Raw genomic sequence first — 19,500 nt, 5'->3', positions numbered from 1 at the left:
GAGGTAGTCGGTGTGTTTGGATCGTTCCACTGCGCACAGATCCAGGTCAAACTCGCCAACCCTGTCCGACTGGGCCAGGCACACACAGTGAGGGTGAGGAGTGTGTGTGTGAGTGTGTGTGTTACAGACACACTCTATAGCTGCTGTCGGTAAAATAGAAATAGAATAGAAACATAAGTCATAATCTCCACAAATGTTACAAAATAAACTCAATAATCTTGAATTAATTTAAATTCTTCTTGTTACTTTGTGTTAATTTTTTCTTTGCATCATATGATTGTGTTTGTCAGGTGATTCCAGCTGGATCATTATCCTGCTTTATGGTTTGTTGGTTAAGAGGTTTATTGTGTGTGTGTGTGTGTGTGTGTGTGTGTGTGGATCCTGCAGTTGGTCCTGAAGAGCTCGCTCATGCCGATGCAGGTAGATGGAGAGCCGTGGGCTCAGGGTCCCTGCACCATCACCATCACTCATAAGACTCAGGCGCTCATGCTGTACCACAGCGCCGAACAGACCGACGATGATGAGGATGAAGAGTCCAGCACCTCGGAGGCTGAAGGGCCGTTAGTACAGGGCGCACGCACTTCTGAGAACAGCTCAGAACATCGGTGAGGCTTCGTCCCACATGTAGCTGTGCTGCTCCGCTTGGGCTGCTTCATTCAAAAGTTCTTGTTTTTTTTTTGCTATATGAGATTGATGAGTGTGCGACGTTCTGACCTGCGACCTTCACGTGTTTCACACCGCAGCCATGCATTTTAGCCTCAGAGTAAACTGCTATGAGTTTATCACCTTCACTTACACATACAGAGTCTTCTTACCCCAGTAAAATCCCCAGACGAGCAAATTCACATAGGACTCTGGATTGATTGACAGGTTTTGACAGATTCCCTGACCTTCTCTATGCCCCGCCCCTTTTATTAGTAACCGGTGATCTCTCATACTGTTACTGTAGATACGCACAATTCAGACCAGTGAGTTATGATTTACTAACATGCTAGTTTTTAGGTTAGCCTGTTTACTATAATGCTAGTTGTTCGGCTTTCATGCTAGTCTTTAGATACTGATACTAGTTTGTGGCTTACACGCTAGCTTTAAGGTTAGCCTGTTTACTGAAATGCTAGTTTGTTGGTTAAACACACTCCAGATTGTACCTGACACTGGTGTTACGTCCTGTTCAGGCTCGGCAGGTGTGATGTGAAACACTGAACGTCGTTATGACGTCACACCGTATAAGCGATGATCACATGCACTGATATTTGTCCTGTAAAATCTCGCAGTAGGGATTGTTTTTTTTTATGCTTAGCAAGCAGTTTGTGCAATAAGAGCTTTATGCTTCGGGCCACAGGTTATTATATATTTTATATTTATATATAGACCCGTCCGTATAGCGCTGGGACCCGTCACGTGACCTTCATTCGTTCCTTCATTCATTCATTGTCATTTTGTTCTTTTTTTTTATTGGGTCATGATATTGTTTCCGTTTATAATCTGGTGAATATTTGACTTTTTTTTTTTTAACCAAAAATAAATTCTTCATATTTCAGCAACATTTACTCGAGTTTCCAAACAGTGTTTTTAACAATAAATGATTCACGACCAAAGTATTAATAATTAATTAATTAATAGATCTCACGTCATTATATCTGATGAGGACGCGTGAACTCGATATTATTTATTAATGATAGTTTGCAGTTGCCATGGTAACAGTACCTGATTGTCGGCACATGTTTACTGTAAAGCTGTGAAGTCACAGGACCAGAAACCCCTAGTCTGTGTCTGTTGTTCTGCACTGTCCTCTCTCTCTCTCTCTCTTTCTCTCTCTCACACACACACACACACACACACACACACACACACACACACACACACACACACACACACGCACACACACTCATTCACTAACTCACTCACTCTCACACACACTCTCTCTCACACACACACACACACACACACACACACACACACACACACACACGCACGCACTCACTCACACTCTCTCTCTCACACACACGCACGCATGCACGCACTCACTCACACTCTCTCTCTCACTCTCTCACACACACACACACACACACACACACACACACACACACACACACACCTCTATTTAAACTGTAATGTACACTGTAATTATCAGACATGTGACTGTGCCAAAGTTCATTTTTTTATTTACATTTTTTATTGCTTGTAACCGCTTTCAGTTTTGTTTCCTTGCTTTTTTTTAATAAACCCAGTTTTTCTTTAATAAGGATGTATACAGATATTAGTTGTCCACTCATCCTACACATTTACTGTACGTTTACACGCTGGTGGGCGTGGCCTCGTCAGCCGTTCCTACTGAAACCGTAATTACTGTATTTAGGGTTGTTAATGTCTTGTAAATCTGCTTCAGCTCTAATTATGTAACGCACATAAAGATAAAACGGTTTAAACCTTTATGTAAGTCTGATTCTTTTTTTTTTTTTTTTACTCTTCTCATTAAACCCATGAGCACTGTGTGAGTTTGTCATGGTTAAAATCCGTCTTATCGAACGTGCTAAAAGTTTGGAGTTTAGCTTTGATTCCATGTGAGAGAGTTTGTATTTATTCCACATTTTATTCAGTTGGCTTCAGCTGGACAATTTATTGTGAATGTCGTTATGTGTTTTATTTAAACGAGAGAAATCCCAAATCATCCTGAATTCATTTCTTGTCATTACTTTATATTGCTGTGATTTTGTCACATTAACAGTCTAGACGACATCAAGGCACAGACACCAGGAGGGATTTCATCACAACAGAGAAACGTTACACAACCGATGCTGAGAAATTGTGAATGTGATTGAATGATGAAATAAAGAGTGAATGTTTAAAGCAAACAGGATTTGCGTCGTTTATCGGGATTAAACAGAACAGTTCCATACTAATGCACTGTGTAGTTAAATCTGTCAGGACAAAAAGCCTGCGGAAGTCGTCATATAAAGGTTAGAGTTTGACTCCTATCCCTAAGGTTGTGGGTTCGAGTCTCGGGCCGCCAAAAACCACGACTGAGGCGCCCTTGAGCGATGCACCGACCCCCCCCCCCCCCCCAAACTGCTCACTGTTCACTGCTGTGTGTGCACTTTGGATGGGTTAAACGCAGAGAACAAATTCTGAGTGTGGGTCACGTTGCTTAGCTGTATGTCACGTCACTTTCATATTTATTGTGTTATTGCTCTCAGCTCTGGAGTGCGAATGGACGGAGATCAGATCGTCACGTTTTTTGAGTTTAACCACCTTATTTTCAGTGAGCAATGTGATGGTCTCAGATCTTCACCACATTCACACTAACACAGGGGAGTACATTGTTTCACATGCCAGAGCTGAGATCTTAACACTTCTGAACCAAGCCACAAAGCATGAAGGTGTCTGAGAGCTTAAATTTACACACTTGGCTTTGACGTCACTCAGCACTGACGTTCCAACAATCACTCCTGCTGTTAATGATAACCCGTTAATGATAAATAAAGCTGTGATGTGCAGCTGCACTACTGCAGAGCTGCTGTTACAGATAATTAATCAACACCTCCTGCAGAGCTGCTGTTACAGTTAATTAATCAACACCTCCTGACCAATCAGAAGCCTCACCAGTATTAATCATCACATCTCTGAAGTTTGGGTAGAAGCTGAAGCTCACAGTTCTGACAGAACAAAAGAACAAATACAGAACGAGGAGACACTGATGGATGCACGTGTGTTTATTGTCCTTATTACAGAACAACATACCTGCAAACTCACAAGAGGTGAAAAAGGTGACAAGGTTCGAAATACCCCCCCTCCCAGAAAAATTGAGAACTTAAATGAAGCGCTCTGACAAGAACATAAAGGGAACAGACAACATTTACTTAATACTTCAAGTAAAAAAGCATTTTTATTAATCCTATTTTTAACCAAAATGTCTTGGAAATAATTTTTCTCTGTACAATTTGAGTGCCTTGGAAACCCCCCCCCCCCAAGCTTTCAATCTTAATGTCTCTCAATCACAAGCTACACCACAACATGACGAAACACCCTCAAAGCTCTTCCTACTTCCTAGAACACAAAGCCCAGAACTCTTCATCTGAAAATCCAGACATTATAAAGCACCAAGCTGCATCTTCTCTACCTTCTTGACCCGCTTCCGCACCAAACTGAAAATTACTCTTAGCTTCTTAAAAAGCTTGAGTTTCATGATGAAGCTCTTTCCAGGCGCACAAAGCGGTTCATAGTATATCAACGTTGTCATGGCGATCGTTTCCTGTCTGTTTTAAAATGCGATGTCTCTCGGGGGTGGAGGGGTTTCTGTTCGGCCTGGTTTGCCTGCTATCAATAAAAGCTGTGTGTGAAGTATATGACTCAACCCTCAGGGTTCAGACAAACAGAGCTGATCAGTAAACATCTACAGGCAAGAGACAAAAAAATTCAATACATCAATTATATATATTATAGATCTTACCCACAGGAGAGCCGTTAGCATCCGAACCTTTAAAATACCTGGATTACTAATTTGACTCTCCTTTATTCCTCACTTAACGATCATTTAGAAATAAAACCGCAAACCCGAGTCGCTTTACCTTTTGTTCACACTAGAAAGTGACCATTACACGTCCCATGTAGTTATACATTCTGGGCTTTGGCCTTCATTTAATATCTATATGACCTCGATAACGAGCTTATCGGTGCTAGTGTGAACGACAGGTAGCGAGATATTAGGTATTATAATGATATTAAACAATCAGAATCAACCAAACGTTAATCACGTCGTACAATCACCACAACCACTGATTTCAACAACTAGTATATTGACTGAACCTATAAAATCTTTTTAAACGTTTAAATCTGAATATTTCTGTATCTCAGGGATATATAGGGAGTTATTATTTATATATAGGGAGTTATTATTTATATATAGGGAGTTATTATTTATATATAGGGAGTTATATATCAGAGTGAATACACAGATCTCTGTTGTACACCATACTTTGCTAACTAACACTACACAGTTATAATGCAGTGTTAATTATTGAGTTTGCAAAGTGTAAGAGATGAGCCGCTGGAGAAGATCCAGAAGGCCGGGTACACGGGCTGGGTGAAAGGAAAGACGAAGGTGTGGATGGGGTAGGCGCGGTCCTGCACGTTATAGAAGGTGGCGGTGCAGTTATCACAGTCGAGCAGGACACCCACGCGGCTCGGGTTCGGGTTGGTCAGCACGGTCTCGCTGCTGTTGTGCCACGCCGAAAGCTTGATGTTAAACCACTCGATACACCAGGACTGCGTGTTCCGGCCCAGACGGCTGGAAGGACCTTTCCGATCGATGGAGCCGTACGCCAGACCCAAACCACAGAAGTTATTGCTGCTCATTTTAACCTCCCAGTAATGACGGCCGTGAGAAAAGCTCTGATTACAGAGCACCTGTGAGAATCAAACAGGAAGTGATGTACATGAGGCGTATTAAAGAATTTTTTTTGTCTAATAACATCGTTGCTAACTGTTGTTGTGATGTCATGGTTTCAGACCTGCCAAAACGTAGTGAAGCGAGGTGGGATGTCTGGGTACGGAGACGGATCGTCTGATACGGACGCCTTGGTGTTGTTCTCAGAGAGAGCCACTTGATTATGTGCCGTGCTGAAGTCAAAGGTGAGCATGGTGGCATCTAGATTTACACACACACACACACACACACACACACACACACACACACACACACACACACACACACACACACACACACACACACACACACACACACACACACAGTTCTGTAGCTGATCAGAAAAACCGTTCTGTGAATTGTTTTTTTTGTTTTTTTGTCACTCACACTTCAGCAGTTCACTCCTTATAGCAGGGCTGATGGTTGATGGTGGACTATCCACTGGAACTGGTGAGAAAGACAAAATAACAAACATTTTTTTTACTTTAGCAGTTTCTTTTGTCCTGCACCTGTCAGAAGGTGGGATGTGCACACAATTACTTATTTAAAAGACAAAATGACATGACTCACTCACTCACTTTCTACCGCTTATATAAACAATAAAAAGATTTTTTGCAGACGATTTTTATTGTTGTTTTTTTTTTTTTTTTAGAAAGTTCTAGTTAAATTTAGTGAAACTTTAACATCGATTCAGAACCATAACATGGGTTATGTCTCAAACCAAGGAGTGTTAATATACTAGTGCACTAGGACAATGTGGTACACTATGACGTAGTGCACTAGGACAATGTGGTGCACTAAGATGACGTAGTGCATTAGGACAATGAGGTGCACTAAGATGGTGTAGTGCACTAGGACATTGTGGTGCACCAAGATGACATAGTGCACTAGGACAATGTGGTGCACTAAGATGACATAGTGCACTAGGACAATGTGGTGCACTAAGATGATGTAGTGCACTAATACAATGTGGTGCACTACGATGATGTAGTGCACTAGGGCAATGTGGTGCACTAAGATGACATAGTGCACCTGGACAATGTGGTGCACTAAGATGACGTACTGCACTAGGACAATGTGGTACACTAAGATGACATAGTGCACTAAGACAATGTGGTGCACTAAGATGACGTAGTGCACAAGGACAATGTGGTGCACTTAAATGACAAAGTGCACTAGGACAATGTGGTGCACTTAAATGACGTAGTGCACTAGGACAATGTGGTGCACTAAGATGACGTAGTGCACTAAGGTGATGTAGTGCATTAGGACAATGAAGTGCATTAAGATGACTTAGTGCACTAGGACAAAGTGGTGCATTAAGATGATGTAGTGCATTAGGGTTTTTGCTCTTGGAGACAGTCATCTGGAGCTGTTGTTATCTACTCAGGTACTTGTTTGGATCTGTTTTATTCCAGTGTTGCGGTGTTTAGTTTCCTCACTGCTCTGTTTGTCTGTGATCTGATCAGTGAGCTGCACAGAACATGATCATTCTTTTTCTTACCAGGAACAGGAGGTTTGTTATTTATATTAATCAGGATGTTGAGGCTACTGGACAACGCCGAATCCATTCCTTCGCTAGGACCTCGTCCACTTTCTGAGTAGAAAAAAACAAACACAAACACTTTTATGAGCTCTCAATCAATCAATCAATCAACTACTGAACTAATCAACCAACCACCCAATCACAATCGATCAGTCATTCAACCCATCAATCACTGAACCAACCAATCAAATCGGTCACTGCACTAATCAATCACCCAATCAACCAATCAGTGCACTTTCTTTCTTCTGTTCTTCTCCTCCTGGTGGTCCAGCTGCAGGCTCTCGTGCTCTTATGGGGTTCGAGTGGTTAACTCACTAGTTATACGTCCTTTCCGCTACTCTATTCTTTTAGTTCTGCTTTTTCCTCTTTTGCCTTCTTTCATTTTCTCCCTGCTTTAACATGATCAAGTCATCAGGGTCCAGACGCATTACTACACAATACAGGAACCCTCATCCACCCATCCATCCTTTGTTTCTTTCTCCGTCCATCCATCCATCCTCGTCTATTACTATGATTCTAAGTACACATTTTGATGATAAAGCTTTCTGTATTTTATAATCCAGGGTTTTAATCTATTGCAATTTTTAATTGTGTTGAAGGACAGAACAAAGCTTTTAAACTATAAAGTCTCTGAATCTGTGGAACAAACAACGACTACATTTACACGTCTCTGCTTTTTAAATCGTGAACCTTGTTTTTTTGTTATTCTGCTTGAACTTACTTTCTGCTTTGGGATCTTTGTGCTCGTGATCTCTGGGATCTTTGCGCTCGTGATCTCTGGGATCTTTGCGCTCGTGATCTCTGGGATCTTTGCGCTCGTGATCTCTGGGATCTTTGCGCTCGTTGTGATCTTGGTTCTCCTTTTTGTCTCCTTTAAAACACAGATATTAAACTGCAGAATGTTTCACAGTGCATCGTTATTAAGGACGATTTAAGAGTGTAAGATCTTTTAAAGCAGTGAGCGTGAACGAGTAGGAACCGTCCTCAGTGTCTTACTCGGTTGTGGTTTCCTCCTTGATCCTCCAGGACCACCTTTGGGCTGTGATCCAAAGTCTTCACGTGGGGCAGGACCTAAAGACAATATATTGATCATAGATGTGGTGTTTTACCTGCATGCTGCTGAAAGTAACGTAAATGAAAAGGAAATCAGAAGTAAAGGTTCCGCAGGTGAGTTTATGTGGTGACCATTTTTAAAACCATCTAGAAGTCGATATCAGTGATGTAATCTGTTGTACATTATTATTCACTTTATTATTATTATTATTATTGTGCTAAAGTGTAAGGAGATTCCTGTAGCAGGGTCTTTCCTACATTGAAAATTTTTTGGCGGCTGCCAAAACGATTTTTTTGTCCCGCCAAAGCCTTATTTTATCTGTAATTGGGTTTTGTGAGTGAAGCAGTTTACTGACGGAGTGACAGAGAGAACGAGCACAACCCCCCCCCCCACACACACACAACACGTCCGCTAAAGTCCATTCGCGACCTAATGACTCCTTTGAGCCGATTAATTATAATGAATGGAGCAGTTGGTCTGCGTCAGTGTCTGAATCGGTGTATAACAAATTATTACTTCTTAGAAGAACATACACATGTGAAATGAGAAAGTAAGTGTAAGTAAGTGTAACCGCATTTAGCGTAAGAGTGTTTAGTAACATTTAGCTTAATAATCCACAGTATGTACAGGCCTATGACAATGTGTAGTAAATTACCTATAAAATCATTTAGTTTAAAGTTAGACTGGAGTGAGATGAAACTAGGTCACAGCAAAGCAAGCTGTTGCTAGCTATCTGCTAATTTTATTACATTTTATATGGTAAAGAATTACACTATTACACCTTTTAACACTACGTTTTAATTGATATGATTATACTAAAATGAAACAACATTTAGACGTATGCTGCAATGTGGATGTGGATGGGCTCCATCAGGATGAAATCGACTACAGAGATCTTGTAAAAAGGTTCTACAGTGTAAATAAAAAAAAACGAGATGTTCATTTGCAGGCTGAAATATTTGTAAATAGATAAATTGTGATACCTTTTACATTTCAAATATACTTTGGTATTGATGATGTTTACATGTAAAATAAGTTGGAATCGCTATCTTTTACTATCTAGCCTGACTGTGAGTTTTTTCATGAATAAATAGGATAAGAAAAAAAATCTGAACTGGCCACTGGGGGTGCTGTTAGCCACGAGTGCTTGGACCCCATGGATCGCTGTTATGCAGCTATGTTAATAATGACTGTTGATTATTATTCACTGAGACACTCACCAGGTTCCCTCGGGTTTGGAGGATTACCTGAAGCTCCGCCGCCACCTAAAATACAAAACACACACTTTGTTCCCTTTGAAGTTAAACCGAGGCCTTGAAATGATATGAATAACTCACTGACATGAGTTAGCTAAAGATCACCAGGATCAGTCAGGGACACTACATGTATGTTAGTCTCACTGTTAGCCGCCACCTTTACTACGGATTTCATCGGTCAGTAACTTATTTATTTATTTTATTTTTCTCTTTGTCGCCTGTGCAACTCGTCACACTTTCACCAGAGCCCGGCTTTCCAGGAACTGTAAAGTATTTCAACATCAGAGCTCCGTATAAGCGTTTACATTCAATTACAGAACAGGACGAGGACACGGGGACACGGGGACACGGACACAGATACACACCTGGTTTGTGGAGGAATATCCTGTTCTCCACCGGCTCACGCAGGATTTTCTTCAGGTAAACGATGTTGGAGTGGTACGCGATGACACACTGAGAATCCAGGTGGATCCGAGGGCAGTAAGGTTCAAACTTCACCACAAAGGGCAATTCCACAGATGCCTACAGCACAGAGGAGCATCAGATTTACAAAATGTTGTCATTTTCTCATAATCCAGTTATTCAGACAGGAACAAGGCTCTGATGTCCCTCTAACATTTACAGATCTATTTACAGATATAAAGCACATATGTACAATTAACTACTTATAGATAAGAAATAATGATCATAATTATCCACCTGGTCAAAGTTACCTGTTAATTACCATTATTTAATAATTATCCAATCAATAATTGCACCTTCATAATTCTTCATAAACTCATCATATAACTGGTGTTATGTAGTGGTTCATGATTCGTATATGAGCTGCTCTAGTTACTGCATTATGTTAAGTGATGATGATCAGGATAACTATGATAGTTAATCTTGACTAATGTTGACTGACTTAAATCACCTGCTCATTATGACTGTAATTACAGCCACATTTTAAAGCCACTTGTCTTTGAGCAGGTCAGATCTTCACAGAATTCCTCTGGTCAGCGTGCCCAGGTTCTTACCTGTAAGAAGTCCAGAGAGTGAGATCTGGCCAACAGGTTGGTGATCTCATCTCTGGTGGAGCTCATCTGCTCAATGTTCTGGTTAAATTTCTTGATCAGGGTGTTGAGCTTGGTGTTGCCGCTCTCCATTTCTTTATCCAGAGCGTCCATGGCCTCTCGCTCGTCCCTCTGCAGCATGTCCCGGATCTGCTGATACTCGGCCTCCAGAGCGCGCTTACGCACCGCCAACATGTCCTGCAGAGGAACGCCGGATCGGGTCAGCTACGGGGAAACACTCACGAGTGGCTGAACGCACACCTTTATTTATTATCAACCAGAAATGGATCACCTTTATATAACACTAAGCTCCGCCCCCTCAGTAGAGGAAATAATATTATGAATACAGTATTTTCCGCACTATAAGGCGCACCGGATTATAAGGCGCAGTCTCAATTACGGGTCTATTTCTGTACTTAACCCATACATAAGGCGCACCGTATTATAAGGCGCACCGTATTATAAGGCGCTCCGTGTTGTAAGGCGCATGCTAAAACATTCAGTCTACAAAAAAGGTAACCGAAGCAAAACAGTGAGTTTAGTTGAACTTTATTCTACTATTTAACACACACACATTATTTTTTAATCAATCTTCTCAAATCCATCAAAGTCCTCATCTACTGTGTCTTCTTAACTTGCCGCAGTACATTTTCTTGCTTCCTCCATTTCTGACCCATAGATACATTGATGTTGAATTCTTTCGCAGCTCTATTCCCATTTACAACAGTGTAACTGATAGCCTGTAGTTTGTATTGTGCCTCGTAAGCATCTGATTTTTATTGGCGGATGGCAAACCAACTTAAGGTGCATTTACCGCCCCCTACTGGACTGGAGTGTGGAGCGGAAAATGGTTAGGAAGAAACAAATGTTGTTTTGCAACATACAGGTAGTTATACTGTACCTACCGGAGGCTTTTAGGTGCGCCTTATAGTGCGGAAAATACTATAATTATAAATAAACGTGCATCAGAACCTTTCAGTATCGATGAAATAAATGTTTTTATTGTCAGAATTAAAGATTTATTTCACTTATATAAATATAAATACACAGGAAATCTCTTCAGGGCTATATGAGTTAAAGGTAAAGTGGGCGGAGCTTAAAGCCTCCTTAACAGCACTGTGGTTGTCTACAACAATAAAAAAGGTTTGTAAAGGATTATAAAGTTTTGTAAAGTATCATAAGTAAAATTTGTCCTTAGTTACTGTTGCTAAGCTGTTAATGCTCTATCTTTTGTGGAGGGAAAAGAATTAGTAAAGGATCTGATTAGAGGTCGGTTTCGTCCTGATTGATTCATCACAACAGCTTTTCCACACACATACACACACATATATACACACACTTACACACATGTACACACCCTAGGAGGCATTAAATTTGCCTTCAGTCAGAGAACACCCACTAATAATATCCCTGATATAAGAGTGAGTCAACATGAAGACATCTTAAGAATACAAAGTTTCTCTCTATCTAACACACACACACACACACACACACACACACACACACACACACACACACACACACACACACACACACACACACACACACACACACACACACAAGGACACACCTTGAGCTTGTTTTGCTGCTCCCTCATCTGTGTTATGGCCGTCTGGTTCTTTTCCGTTTTCCCATCCAGAAAGTTCAGCTTGTCCCTCAGATCCGTCTGAACAAACCAACAGATAAACAAAATTCACACCACGACAACATTTACAAAACTCCACCCTGTATCTCATCACGTCTGTTTCTCCTGAAGTACTATGTGAGATGTGTTTAGTGATCCTGAGCGTGTAAGCGAGCGGCCACGTGTCGCTCTGATGTCACAACCGATAGATCACTTTAACAGAGAGTCGGGTTTCACTGCTGGACTCAGAGTAACATGAACAAGAACTCCAGAGTGAAAGTAATGAGGACGCCGGAGTCCCGGGACGGAACGGAGCGTGACGATAGTAGCTTCAGCAGGAAAGTTTCAGGTGATTAAGCAGCATGTAGAGTGTAATGGAAACTTGTTTCATTATCAGAACAGACGGAGCACCGAGGTCAACTGATCCAGGAACAAAGAAAGATAAAGTCAAGATATAGTGTGACTAGCTGAGAAAAACAGAAGTAAACAGCCTATGAATGTTTTTGTTACCTTCTAATGAGTTTTTCCTTTTCCTAAATCTCTGGTTTAAAAAGATAATCTATAAAAACTAAGTGTAAGGAAGGCTCGAGGCTTTTCCTCTCTGAGACAGCTTCGGGTCCTGTTGTGCAGCAGGACAAGAGGATCTGAACCCTGCTTCAGCTATAAGACGAGGAACTGCTAAAGCACTAAAGTCCCGCTGCATCTCTCTCTTTAGCAGCAGGATATCGAACGGCATTGTGGGTAATGGAAAAAAGGTCTGAATTTTATTAGAAATTGACTCCAGTTATTTATACACATCAATAAATCAGGGTGGAGTTTTATGATTTATTTGCTCTTTTCTCATTTTTTTAAAAGTAATTTTGACTCGTCACCTCGATCTTCGTGCGCTGTTCGCTGGGGGTGGAGAACCCGCACACCTTATGACTCTGCTGCAAACAGCTGCTACAGATGCTCCTCTTGTGCCGCACACAGAAGAATTCCATCAGCTTCCCGTGATCTGGACACAGGCGTTCCGCGAGGTCGGAGGGCGGCTCGCACAGCTCGTGCGTGCGGAATCGTGAGTTCTCCGTGTGAGGGCGCACGTGCTCTGAGCAGAACGACGTGATGCAAGTCAGACATGTTTTTACTGCCTTGACCTTTTTGCATATGTCACACATGACAGGTTTGGGTTTGGGCTCGGGACGTGATAAGCGCATCGCGCCGGCGGCACCGAAGACGCCGTCTGTCCCTTCGTCTGACCCCATGCCACTTCCAGCTTTGGCCCTGACGGTTTCCACCACCACGCTGAGCACCGTGTTCTTCTTCAGGTCTGGCTTGGTGTGGTAATGTGTGCGGCAGTGAGGGCAGAAGTAAGAACTCGTACTGCTCCAAGTCTCCTGGAGACACGTTTGGCAGAAGTTGTGGCCACAGTTCAGACTCACCGGCTCGTTGAAAGGACCCAAGCAGATGCTGCATGTCAGATCTTCCTCGAGGCTCAGCAGAGCCACGGCGTCGGTCACTTCAGCCATGAAGTACAACGTGAGAAATGCTCAAGACTGTAGGAGAAGCAGGAATGAAGCTGAATACACACAAAACACACAGTAAACATCTACACAAGCTGCTCTGATGAGTTCCAGCTGAAGTGACAAACATCCTGTCGACTTTCAGGAATTGCTGCAGAAACTTATGTGTTTGAGCCCGAATTCCTTAGATAATCATCACTGGGAGAATTTCCACACACTGAAAGCTCCTCCAACATTAGCCTGGATTTAAAGTCTTTTTTGTTTGTTTGTTTTAACTTTTTATCAATAGAAACACGAGTAAAGTTTCATCATTACTATTAAACATTGTGCCCTGTTACAGTGAGGCCCAGAAAAGCTGTAGACCAAATGGGTTTAAGATATAAAACAAAAATCTGACAAAATACTCATCTCTACTTCACAGCTCCTCTTCTCTTATTCATCTCTCCCTCTTCTCCTCCCTCTTCCTTATCTCTACCTCTTCCTCTTCTCTTTATCTCTTCCTCTTCATCTTCCCTTCTTATCTAGCTCTCTTATCTCTTCCTCTAACTCTACCACTTCCTTATTTCTACCTCTTCCTCATCTCCTCCTCTTCTCTTCCCTTTTCCTCTTCCTCTTCTCGTCCCTCTTCCCTTAATCTATTCCTCTTCCTTATCTGTCATTACTGACTAAATCTCACACACTCGACATTAATCTGCTCAGATTCACAACACCACACACAATAAATGAAAACAGAGCTAAAAGTCTCCTAGTACGGTGGCCGAGAAGTGCAAAACACATTAACAAATCCGAATACATATTAACAAATGTAAAAACAAATTAACAAATCCGAATACACATTAACAAATCCGAAAACTCATTTACGAATGCAAAACAAAACAACAAATCCGAAAACACAACAACAAGTCAGACAACCAGGAAACGGTAGGTATCGTTTGTGAATAGAAACTTACCGATCATCGGACAAAACACCTGTCATTCAAGATATACAGGTATGGAATCTTATGTGTAATGTGTAAAGTTCTCCGCTTAAATATAAGAAAATAAACAGAATGAATCCCCAGTAATCCACAGTAAGGACAATACATTTTGTACACTTTTACACACACATTCCAATGACAGGTGTGTTGTCCAATGATCGATACGTGTTCCAATCACAAACTCCTAGACAACAAATAATTGGAGAAAATAAAAGTTATAATTCTTGTGACAAACAGAAAGCAGTCTGAGGCCCTGAGGCAAGTTTCCGCTCAAACTAACCTTTTCACTCTGAGGTTTATTCATCTAATGTATTAAACAAGTGAATTATAAGGTTTACTTACAGAGTGTCGAGTTAAATGAAGAAGGTGTTCTGTAGTTTCGTTTCTTTAATAAGTAAATGGCTACCAAAATTACCGTAAACACGCGCACGAAAGCGCACATGAAATACGACATAATTCGTGAACAATCTAAACAAATTAAAACATTCAATATCCTTCATTTGTAATTAATAATACGTTATTAATAATACCGCAAATCTGTGCTGATGTGAGGACATGGATGCGCGGATCTCAGTAGGTTCGGGTGGTTTGGGAGGATGTGTGAGCGTATACACGCGGCGTTACGGTAAACACGGGGCGCTGACGAGCTGTATGTTCATCTGTCTGAATATTCGATCTTTCAAGACTTTATTCTTTAATCTACATCCGATATATTTAGTAAAAAAAGGAATTTAGAGCAGTAGACAATTATAAAGAATAGAAAGAAAGAATAGAAAGAAGCAAACAAACAAAAGTCATGAATCTGTTCCGGCGAAAAAACTACAAACAGCGGCACTAAAAATACAGGGCTCTCAAGTTTTGAAGACAGGCAAGCGTGACATCTCCAAATACTAAGCATTTGTTTAATTTCCATTTATTAATGTGTGTGTGTGTGTGTGTGTGTGTGTGTGTGTGTGAGAGAGAGAGAGAGAGAGAGAGAGAGAGAGAGAGAGAGAGAGAGAGAGAGAGAGAGAGAGATATTATGACTGGTGGTGTTTATTGTAAGTTTTGTTACCTTTTTGGACCCCTTTATCATGTGTAATGTTGCTCCCATTTAAAACAGTTCAGCACAAGCACAGACATTTTTAGGGACATGATTGAGGACAATGTCCCGTCCAGAGACAAACTGTTTCGTGTTGAGGTTTTGTTCAAACCGACTGTTGAGTTGTGCTATACCACTGCTGCGGCTAGCGTTGCATTCGGATGACAAATGGATGACAGAGACAGGTTACCTTTAGCCTTTCTAATTTATTTTTCTTACCGTCTGCACATCAGTCTCACGGCCAGACAGTTCAACAGTATTTAAAAAAAGGGCAACCGTAACACATTTAGGACAAACCAATTAACGCAAACGCGTCTACTTAATTAACTTATATTTTTAGTGCCTCCTTGTGACCCACTCATCTACATAGCACAGAAATGCACAGCATTATAACAACATACAACCGAGGACATATTTTAATATGTTTTTTTTTCCATTGGTTGTTGCGTTAAATCTCACCCAGATACAATAATGCTATTTTCTGATTGGCTATTGTGTAGCCTCTTGTTTTGATTGGCTGATAAGTGTCAGGCTCGACTAAGAACTCCAGGTGACGCACTTGGTTCCTGCCCGTTTCCATAGAGACAGCGGTGCGGACTGATACGTTTTGGGCGCTGCGGCTTATTAAATATGATAAATAGTCAAAAAGTTTTTCTGCGTGAGAAATACGATGTGTGTCGGGAGAGCGGGAGAAAAGACCGACATGACGGACTGTCACTCTCAGTGTGTGATACGACAGCCCTGAGAATATTTTGTCTATAATAATAATGAAATGAGAAAAATGACATGTTTCGGTTCTCAGTTTTAGATATAAATGAAAAATCTGATTTTATTAATTAGTGATTTTTTTTAAATACCACTAAAGACAGCAGATGTGTCCAGTTTCATTTAAGTTTCATCATTTATTATGTTAATTAACAGTGTAAACATTTTAATCTGGTTTTTGATCAGCTTTAGAAAAAACAGACTGGGACAAATTGTTGAAAGTTTTTCTTTTTAAATACAACCATCTGTTAGCACAAACCCAACAGCATGAGGAGTGTGTGCTGTGATAAAGGTTAGGGCAAGCTTAACCCTAGTCCATATATATACACACACACACACACACACACACACACACACACACACACACACACACACACACACACACACACACACACACACACACACATTCCTGGTGTTATTGCACTCTAACAAATCCTTTATATTAATCTGAATAACTTCAAAGTAAACAGAAAAAGGTATAAAAATATTAAATAGTAAACTCTATAGTTACTTATAGTCTAAATAGTAAAAAAGATGTTAAACTTTAGTGAACTTTTCCATTTCACTTGTAGTAATTCTTTTGCATATTTATAGCATTTTTTAACCGACAGCAGCAATGATCACTAACATTAAAATATTTGTAATAATAATAATAATAATAATTATAATAATAATAAATAAGCTCACTTCCTCATGCACCATACAGCAGATGTGTAACATCATAAAAGATCTGTGTCTGTTTCTCTTCTCATCCAGACAGAGACGTATTCAGCAGGAATCTACCACTTGTTTTACCACCTGTTTGTTCCCTAAAGAGTTAAAAACCTCTCCAACATATTTACACACCATGGAAGGGAAAGTGGTGGCTGGTCCTGACGAAGTTTATGTTTGTGTGTAAAACAACAGGACAGAATTATAAACACTAACGCAGGAGCTCGTGTTCTGAAATAAAAAAAACTTTTATTTGTTCTCTAAGGATTAAATAGAACAGTTCGACACTAATGTGTCACGATGTGACACGGTGAAACAAAAGGCAAGAGAGGATCCAAATGCAGATAGGACTTTACTGGACAAAAACAAGAAACAAACATACAGGCAGGCAAAACAGATCAGGACACGGAACAGGAACAGAGAACAACAGGAACCAAACACCTACAACGACCAACACCGGGGAAGTGAACAGACAGAGTAGATATAGTGGACAGGAGCCAATAACAGAGCAGAGACGATTAGAGACAAAGACAAGACACCTGGGGAAGAGATGGAATGTGATTAGTGTCCATGGTGAGCAATGAGTGGGCGGAGCAAAACAATTAACATCAGGGAGAGACGGCAGACAGAAACAAGGGGAAAACACAGACAGACACATTACAAATGCACTTCCTAGTTTAGGGTTAAATCTGTCAGGACAAAATATAAAAAATAATTAACAGACAGATTTACAGACTTGGCTTTGACGTCACTCAGCACTGACGTTCCAACAATCACTCCTGCTGTTACGGTTAATGATAAATAAAGCTGTGATGTGCAGCTGCACTACTGCAGAGCTGCTGTTACAGATAATTAATCAACACCTCCTGACCAATCAGAAGCCTCACCAGCATTAATCATCACACACCTCTGAAGTTTGGGTAGAAGCTGAAGCTCACAGCTCTGACAGAACAAAAGAACATAAATACAGAACGAGGAGACACTGATGGATGCACGTGTGTTTATTGTCGTTATTACAGAACAATAAAGGGAGATTTTCCACAGTTACATAAAGAAGAGACATTTCTGATTTAAGAAACTGGTTAACTGGAGAACTTCAGATTTGTGTTAAATCATCAGAACAGAAATATTCCATCGTTCTGCGTTAACGGAGTGAAGGACAGACAGTAAATCTGTTAAATGTTTGTTTAAATGTGAACAAGAAGAAGCGAAATATCGTGTTAATATTATAATCACGACATGAAACACTGCACATTTTAATCACGATACAGACACAAAATGTAATAATTATATACAGTGAACACGAGACCCAAACACGTGAGAAACGGAGAAAGATTTGAAACTCAATTTACCCTAAAGGAGAACCAACAAGCCTGAACCTGATAATTCGAGACACAAACAGTCAAAGCTTTCAATCTTAATGTCTTTCAATCTTAATGTCTCTCAATCATGAGCTACACCGCAACATGACGAAACAGCCATAACATGGGTTAAAGCTCTGTCTGTCCACGACAGACCCGTCGTACTCGGGCGTTTGACGTAATCAGATACATCACAATATTTCGCACTTCCGCACCAGACTGAAAATTACTCTTAGCTTCTTAAAAAGCTCCAGTTTCATTGTGAAGCTCTTTCCAGACGCACAAAGTGGTTCATCGTATATCAACGTTGTCATGGCGATCGTTACCTGTCTGGTTATTATTGTGAAACTGAACTTCAGCACATGCCCATTTGAGCTCTGTTTTAAAATGCGATGTCTCTCAGGGGGGTGGAGGGGTTTCTGTTCCGTTTGCCTGGTTTGCCTGCTATCAATAAAAGCTGTGTGTGAAGTAAATGACTCAACCCTCAGGGTTCAGACAAACAGAGCTGATCATCAGTAAACATCTACAGGCAAGAGACAAAAAAATTCAATACATGAATTAATAATGCTTTAAATTACTCGCATTATATTATAGATCTTACCCACAGGACAGCCGTTAGCATCCGAACCTTTAAAAGACCTGGATTACTAATTTCACCCGACTTCCTCTCGTTTATTACTCACTTAACGATCATTTAGAAATAAAACCGCAAACCCGAGTCGCTTTACCTTTTGTTCACACTAGAAAGTGACCATTACACGTCCCATGTAGTTATATATTCTGGGCTTTGGCCTTCATTTAATATCTATATGACCTCGATAACGAGCTTATCGGTGCTAGTGTGAACGACAGGTAGCGAGATATTAGGTATTATAATGATATTAAACAATCAGAATCAACCAAACGTTAATCACGTCGTACAATCACCACAACCACTGATTTCAACAACTAGTATATTGACTGAACCTATAAAATCTTTTTAAACGTTTAAATCTGAATATTTCTGTATCTCAGGGATATATAGGGAGTTATTATTTATATATAGGGAGTTATTATTTATATATAGGGAGTTATTATTTATATATAGGGAGTTATTATTTATATATAGGGAGTTATTATTTATATATAGGGAGTTATTATTTATAT

At 40.5% G+C, this 19,500-nt stretch overlaps 2 protein-coding genes and 1 long non-coding RNA gene across 11 annotated transcripts in view; 2 read left to right on the top strand and 1 right to left on the bottom strand.

Annotated features, from left to right (window-relative positions):
• dgke (diacylglycerol kinase, epsilon) overlaps positions 1 to 2,855 on the top strand; it is a 6,887-nt gene extending 4,032 nt beyond the window's left edge. The window contains exons 10-12 of the mRNA XM_027168318.2: positions 1 to 93; positions 388 to 605; positions 2,729 to 2,855. The exon at positions 1 to 93 is cut by the window's left edge and continues 19 nt beyond it. Of these exons, the coding sequence (XP_027024119.1) occupies positions 1 to 93; positions 388 to 605; positions 2,729 to 2,822 (405 nt within the window). The 3' untranslated portion in view covers positions 2,823 to 2,855. The remainder of the gene's footprint in view (positions 94 to 387; positions 606 to 2,728) is intronic.
• Positions 2,856 to 3,698: 843 nt separating this feature from the next.
• Positions 3,699 to 15,754, bottom strand: LOC113656873 (E3 ubiquitin/ISG15 ligase TRIM25-like). 9 transcript variants are annotated; one of them, XM_047813966.1, is made up of 12 exons: positions 15,737 to 15,754; positions 12,830 to 13,492; positions 11,904 to 11,999; positions 10,298 to 10,531; positions 9,647 to 9,803; positions 9,246 to 9,290; positions 7,968 to 8,042; positions 7,693 to 7,842; positions 6,930 to 7,022; positions 5,813 to 5,872; positions 5,511 to 5,647; positions 3,699 to 5,406 (listed from the first exon to the last, which is right to left on the bottom strand). In XM_047813966.1, the coding sequence occupies exons 2-12, from the start codon at positions 13,463 to 13,465 to the stop codon at positions 5,011 to 5,013; spliced, it is 2,079 nt and encodes a 692-aa protein (XP_047669922.1). In that variant the 5' UTR covers positions 13,466 to 13,492; positions 15,737 to 15,754; the 3' UTR covers positions 3,699 to 5,010. The 9 variants fall into 9 exon arrangements, with proteins under 9 accessions (XP_047669922.1, XP_047669920.1, XP_047669925.1 ...); XM_047813964.1 differs by lacking the exon at positions 15,737 to 15,754 and adding an exon at positions 15,491 to 15,685; XM_047813969.1 differs by lacking the exon at positions 15,737 to 15,754 and adding an exon at positions 14,967 to 14,985.
• Positions 9,565 to 10,579, top strand: LOC125141226. The gene is made up of 3 exons (XR_007140607.1): positions 9,565 to 9,701; positions 10,251 to 10,333; positions 10,439 to 10,579. It is a non-coding gene; the product is annotated as an uncharacterized LOC125141226 (long non-coding RNA).
• Positions 15,755 to 19,500: the final 3,746 nt, after the last annotated feature.

This window comes from Tachysurus fulvidraco, chromosome 5, assembly GCF_022655615.1.
Source record: "Tachysurus fulvidraco isolate hzauxx_2018 chromosome 5, HZAU_PFXX_2.0, whole genome shotgun sequence".
Taxonomy (NCBI): domain Eukaryota; kingdom Metazoa; phylum Chordata; class Actinopteri; order Siluriformes; family Bagridae; genus Tachysurus; species Tachysurus fulvidraco.
The sequence above is the reverse complement of the archived record's forward strand: the minus strand, read 5'-3'. Positions and strand labels throughout refer to the sequence as shown.